A 7,121-nucleotide genomic window follows, 5' to 3' on the forward strand; every position below is an offset into this window, starting at 1 on the left:
TGAATTGTTAAATTAATGTATTATTTATACACACAACCCGTACGAAGGACGGGTACACAGCTAGTTATTTCATATCTTATTTCACGCAGCATAAAATGGACCTTACCGAGCATTCTTGGTAATGATACATGATGTACTTATTACAGCTCTATCAAAGCACCCACATTTACCTCAAATCGCGTGAGCCCACGCATGGTTACTATTTTACATATTTGTGTATTGCAACATGTAACGAATATAGATCGTAGTCGAACATCAATCAATGTATACCCCATAAGAGCACAATTTATTGTTTCCAGTTCATAGCCTGTGACTTGGTTTCCTTTGTTTGTCCTATGTGTATATGCGAAACCCAATATGCCTGATGCATTTTTACGATACATGTGTATGTAGACAAGCTTACAATCAAAATGATTCTAGTTTATTAAATAATACCATGTTTATCAAGTACTTACTTAGAATTATTGATTAGTTTCAGATGGCTTTACTATTCTTATTTTTGAATTAGTAGTTCTTTTACTCTTTATTTTACATATATTAGTTACCTTTTAGTGAATTATTGAATTTAAACGAGCCAAGCATAGCCTAATGGTTAGCTGCCAGGCTACTAATCCGAAAATCCACTATTAGAGATGCAACATGTCACGAACACGCTACTCACTTTAGCTGTAGGGGCGTTATAATCGTGACAGTCAATCCCACTTTTCGGTTAAGAGTATTCGCATAGGCGGAGGAAGCTGCTGGCTGGTTGTCCTCCTGTTCAACAGTTCTAAATGAGGGATGATCATATCGTATAGGGCATCTGATCTAGCTGTTAAGCCCATGTATCACACAAGGAAGCGTTTTAGTTGAAAATACCATACATCGAAACTGAATAAAAAAATTCACACTCTACACACAGCTTTTTTGAAATAACCGTAGTTGGTTTGCTTTCTCAACTACGCAAAAAAATAAGATACTGTGCTGTTTCTATTTCTCGTCAATTCAAAGGTTGATTAAGAATGCTGGTTTCTTGTATATTTTTGCCTCTTTAACGTAGCCGTCGTCTGAGAAGAACGTTTTCATTTTCCCTTATACATGGATGTTTCCGATGCTTTTCTCTTAAAAGATATTTAGCTTAAGATTATTTGAAGGTCAATATTATAAACAACTGAAGATCTATTTAAGTAAAAACTTAAAATCAGACTTATTAAGCCAGTGAAAATGGGAATAATTTAACGACGTCTCTTAAAACTACATCCTGAAAAATCACGTTAACTGAAAATTTATTTTACAACCGACTTGCGTAAAGCTCTCGGGCTATACATATAGCACTCACACACACACACACGTAAAGTGTGCATTATTCCGCGGAGTAAACTGATTGAATTATTTGCAGTTTGTTGTTGTTATTCTTGTCACGTTAGAACAACCATTTCGACCACCCAGAATGGTTTTTAGATATTATACACCTCCGTAGTATCAAGTTCTTTGTACCGTAAACTGATCTCATCTAAATTGTGAGATAATTTAAAAGACGTATTATACCAGTTAAATATTGTGTCTGCTTTTTCAATAGTATCAAAATAAAATTTTATGAGTTTTATCTGAATAATTATTTGACAAAAGTCAATGTGTGCATATTCACTTATAACTGGTGAACTGTTGAATCGATTGTCATCAAACCTGGTGTGTATCCTTAGGCCTCCGCGAAGTGATATTGGGGATGTGAAGGATCGGCGTTTGGATTTATATTTGACTCCCTATATTACCACCCTGGAGGCCTTATGTCTTCCTCGTATATTGAACGAGTACATCAACTAGTAAGTTATATACTGTCATCGCCTTCACGTGTAGAAATATACCCGTGTTTATATTTTCATTTAGTGTCATAATAGTTAAATTGAAAGTTAAAATTCTGTCATTTTCATTACAGTGATCGACGCATTATTGTCAGTTACAAACACATTTTAGTAATGAAAACACGAAGAATCTAACGATGACAGATGAAGCAGCTATGAAAACTAAAACTGACAAGGACTCACTGTTGCCAGAAGAAAGAGACTTTTCTGATATTGCAGCTTCAACGCCAGACAGTGATCTACTTGTATGCCAACCAGTAAAGAAGAAGGTAATATCAAGGTGTTATTTTTCTGTTAGATATTCCTCCTCCAATAAAGAAGGTAATATCAAGGTGTTATTTTTCTGTTAGATATTCCTCCTCCAATAAAGAAGGTAATATCAAGGTTTTTTTTTCTGTTAGATACTCCTCCGTCAGTAAAGAAGGTAATATAAAGGTGTTATTTTTCTGTTACATACACCTCCATCAGGAAAGAAGGTAATATCAAGGTGTTATTTTTCTGTTACATACACCTCCATCAGGAAAGAAGGTAATATAAAGGTGTCATTTTTCTGTTGCATACACCTCCATCAGTAAAGAAGGTAATATCAAGGTGTTGTTTTTTTGCTAGATACTCCTCCATCAGTAAAGAAGGTAATATCAAGGTGTTGTTTTTCTGCTAGATACTCCTCCATCAGTAAAGAAGGTAATATCAAGGTGTTGTTTTTCTGTTAGATACTTCTACAGTAAAGACGGTAACATCAAGATGTTGTTTTTCTGTTAGATACTCCACCAGTAAAGAAGGTAATAGCAAGATGTTGTTTTTCTGTTAGATACTTCTCCACTAGTAAAGAAGAATATAACATCAAGATGTTGTTTTTTGTTAGATACTTCTCCACTAGTAAAGAAGAATATAACATCAAGATGTTGTTTTTCTGTTAGATACTTCTCCACCAGTAAAGAAGAAGGTAATATCAAGATGTTGTTTTTCTGTTAGATACTCCACCAGTAAAGAAGGTAATAGCAAGATGTTGAAGAGCCATGTGTGAATGCATGGACAGGTGGTGATGTGCTCTTCTGGTATTGATGCCGATGGCGTTAGGGTGTGAACCCCAAGGTCAAAGTTATGGAAAGTACCTCTCAGTAGATGCACTAAACTTCTTGCCTAGTAACTTGATTAGTGTCATAGCTAATAATTGTTGTTTTCGTCATATTATATGTGTAGAAGTCGTATCCAACCTAATGTATTTCTTCTTGAATGGAGGATATATATATATATATATATTAAATACACATTTTACACGTATCTTCCATTCTAACACAATAAACTCTGTGTTGTTGTTAAGAAAATAACACAATCTTAAAAGTTTATGGACTTTCTTTTTTATAACAACTCTAAAACTACTGTTTTAAGATATTAAAATAAAATGATATTTAAAGAGAATCGAAAAAAGGGCTCACACTTATAACTGCAATAGTTGAAATAATTGTAGTGAGATATATTCATTTTTTCTTCTAAACTTCCTTGCAGAAAGATTTTAAATATGTATTAACTCTTTTGTTATGTACCACAACGTTCATTCAGAGAACTCGGGCAAACGTGGACCCGTCATACCTCTTACACTGAAGGGGGGTCTTACTCATTTCAAGGTGATATAGAGATCTGTACAAGTTGGTGGTTTATCTACTTTGAATACGTGTACTTCGAATTATCTTGATGTAAGCAACCTAAGGATTATGGGATACCGTTTTCGGAACTCTATTTGGTTATGAAAATAGGTCATTTTATCTTTTTCTTGTCTGGTGCTTCAATTTTGTCTTGTAAATATGTTTGAAAAGTTTCTCCTACCCCAGCAGCCAAAGAAAAGTCACAACAGAAAATAGGAGTCGGTCAGTTTGATTCAAGACATTTAATTTCGTGAATAAATATTTTGTCTTATTTGTTTTGTTTTTTTGTGTTCACTTATTCCCCTTAACTTTCCGAGTATAAGTCTCTGCGAACACTTGAAATTACTTCTGAGACATCTGTATACATGAATACCACATAGTAAATTATATTTTTAGGATAAGTTTCTTTCCGAAAATATCCCAGTTGTTGGTATGTAGTTGTTGTTTTTATTAGGCCTTTCATTCAAACAGCTTAATAAAGCAGTTTTTGTAGCGCCTCTCAACAAGTGACAACATACAAAAAGATAGTACAAAAACAGATTGTAAAATCATACAAGTATAATGTAAAAACTTTTCCTCCCATTCACTAAAGCTGGACACTGTTTTCTGTCACATCTTTCTAGTATTTCAGTGTTACACTGTAACATCTCTTTCTAATTAATATCTCATTGTAACACTGTAACATATCTCTCTAGAATTCTCAATGTAGCAGTGTTACAGTAAAATAATACTTAATAATTTTGCTCCATATGAATGTTGTACAGTTTTACTTACATATGTTGTTCTAGTTTTCAACAGGCGAGAGAGAACTGTAAAATTATAACTGCAAGTGACAATTTATGACCGTAATATTTACATGAAGCAACACGTTTTGACATGGCTTGGCATGGCCAGGTGGTTAGGGCGCTTGACTCGCAATCTGAGGGTCGCGAGTTCGAATCCTCGTCCTACCAAACCTGCTCGTCCTTATAATGTTATTAACTCGTTGTTAATAGAATAGCCCGAAATTTGTCGGTGGGTGGTGATGACTAGCTGCCTTCCCTCGTATAAACCTTTTGTAGCTTTGCGCGAAATTAACAACAAACAAACAAACGTTTTTGACATACGAACGGGGAAATTAAATGATTCGCGTTTTCACGTTTGTATTGACTGATTAATGTTGATAAATATTTGGAATCTTAATTTCTAAAAGCGCAAGTTTCTGAGGTTGGATGCTGCAGTAACAACCAAATGTGAAGTACTCGGGAAAACAAACAGTGGTTCGAAACTTTTTTTACTGACTACACCGTAACCCGCTTACCTTGATATGCGCGACACCACTATATATATATTGGATATATATATATTTTTAAGTTTTTAATTATTCTTCGTTTGTTGAAACTTTCGCGACACAGTTTTAATACCAATGGTCTAAGGATTAGTTTTAATACCAATGGTCTAAAGATTTCAACATCCAGCCCAGTTTTACTTGACAGTTACATACGTACCCCTCGCTGTTGTCTACGTCTATGACGTGATTTGTAAAATTAACTTAAACATAATTGTATTACATGTTTTCTGTTGTTGTTGTTGTTTTGTTTTTTTGCTGCCAGAGCTCGTTAATTTTATTTTGTTTGCTTCAACCAGAAACTACCAAAAATCGAGAGCTCAAATCTTATTTCTAGGTATCAATAATAATGTTGCTAGTATTAAAAAAACACTGCAGTTTCAATCTAAATACGCCCCCCTCACAGTGGCACAGCGATATGTCTGCGGACGCACAATGCTAGAAACCGGGTTTCGATACCCGTGGTAGGCAAAGCACAAATAGCCCATTGTGTAGCTTTGTGCTTAACTTCAAACAAACCATTACCTTCTGGCATTTTCTTCGTGTTTGATAATTCGAGAGAGCTTGAATTCTGCGCTCTTAAATAAGAATTTTCTATGTGGATAAGGAAGAGATGGTCCTTTACTGATTTTATAGGAAATGGCTCTAGTAGTACAAAGCAGTAAACATCAAATTATAAGTGGTTAAAAGCTCTCCATAGAGTCTGTACTTTTCTGTCTATTATATTCTGTCTAAATATCTATTATAGTTTCAAGTTGAATAAGCTTGCATAAACTGCTTCTGCCTTCTATCTAGTTTTGGAGACGACGATTTGGACTCTGGGCTGAGTTCTTTACCAGGTCTTTAAACGGAGAGTTGAGTATTGCTTTGATATGCAAAACATACTTGTGTTTTTACCTTTACATTTAAATAGTAGTCAAACTTAAATCCTCACTGATTATTAATCATTATTACACACAACGTAAAACTCGCATTTTCAATAGATTTCATAAAAAGTTTTAGGTATGTCTGCGGACTCACAACGCTATAAACCGGGTTTCGATACTCGTGGTGGGAAAAGGACAGATAGTCCTTTGTGTAGCTTTGTGCCTAACTACAAGCAAACAATAAATTTAAATGAAATATTAAGTTATACCTTTTTATTTTGTAAAAGTGCCCAAAATATGCACAGAGATGATTTTGTTTAAGTTTTGCAGACGTGCATAATTTCACAAGGTAAAAGTTGATGTTTATGCTTCTTATAATGTCTTATAAAACCCCTTTCTTTAGGTATGTAATGCTTACAAACTGTTAATGTGTTCTTGGTAAGGAAACTTGGTTAATGTCGAACAAACGATTTCTAGGGTATATCAGTTAATGGCTCGTTCTTCATGATGAAGGTGATTATTAAAATAACCACACAATCAAAACGATTGTATATTAAAAACTACTTGTCTTAGGGAAACACAATTTCACAAGAGGCACATTGAAAGTCATAAGCCTTATCCAGGGAAGTTGGACACGCTACAGGATGTGTCAAAGCCGTTTATATTACGTAATGAAATCACTTTTATCGCAAACTATATAGTACTACTTTTTCATCTTTCTATAATTTTCAACACTGCAAAACTAGTGAATGATTTAAATAAAGTGGTTGTCAGTGTGTAGAATATTGCGAGGATCAATGAACACTATCCATATCATGTGCAGAATCGTCACGTAGGAATAGCCTTAACATGTTGATTGAGAAATATAGCACACTGAACACCTTCTGTGACAGTTTTTGGAACACTTTCTACGGTGGCCAAGTTTTTCTGGAAAACTTATGATTTTTAATGAAGTATTGTTCCCCTAAGACAAGTAGTTTTTAAGGTATTGTTACGCCTCCAGTCGTTAGTTGATTTTTCATAACTTCGTTCGGACGAAACTTTAGCGACACAAGTCCTTACTTAATAAAACTGGTTTATTCTTTCTGAATATAACTTTACGATACACTTAATTTCAACATTCGCGCTAAAACAAACGCTATAACGAACGTTAACTTCAACAATACTCTCTGACTGCAGATCAATTACTCACTACCTACACATTGTACCGTCACGTTGTTACCATCTTATATATACCAGACTACCCCCAATCTAGTAAATGCTAGGGCATTCACGAAGGAACAGGATATTTCTAGAAAACATGGCGTGACATTAGTCACGTGACCTCGCTGACGCAACAGTATAATAATTTTTTTGCACAATAACGATGTATATTATGAACGAAATATTTATATATATTTCTGTATACACATAAAAGTGTACACGAGTTTTAGTCATATCT

The 7,121-nt window shown here is 34.5% G+C and overlaps 1 protein-coding gene across 2 annotated transcripts in view; it reads left to right on the forward strand.

Moving 5' to 3' along the window:
- LOC111085051 overlaps positions 1 to 7,121 on the forward strand; it is a 16,477-nt gene that overhangs the window by 3,434 nt on the left and 5,922 nt on the right. Inside the window, exons 1-2 of one of the 2 annotated variants that reach the window (XM_022382105.1) lie at positions 1,695 to 1,802; positions 1,916 to 2,110. In XM_022382105.1, the coding sequence (XP_022237813.1) occupies positions 1,979 to 2,110 (132 nt within the window). In that variant the 5' untranslated portion in view covers positions 1,695 to 1,802; positions 1,916 to 1,978. Of the gene's footprint in view, positions 1 to 1,694; positions 1,803 to 1,915; positions 2,111 to 7,121 lie in introns of those variants that run through there. The other variant, XM_022382101.1, reaches the window with a different exon arrangement.

The sequence above is a fragment of the Limulus polyphemus genome, unplaced genomic scaffold (assembly GCF_000517525.1).
Source record: "Limulus polyphemus unplaced genomic scaffold, Limulus_polyphemus-2.1.2 Scaffold10, whole genome shotgun sequence".
NCBI lineage: Eukaryota > Metazoa > Arthropoda > Merostomata > Xiphosura > Limulidae > Limulus > Limulus polyphemus.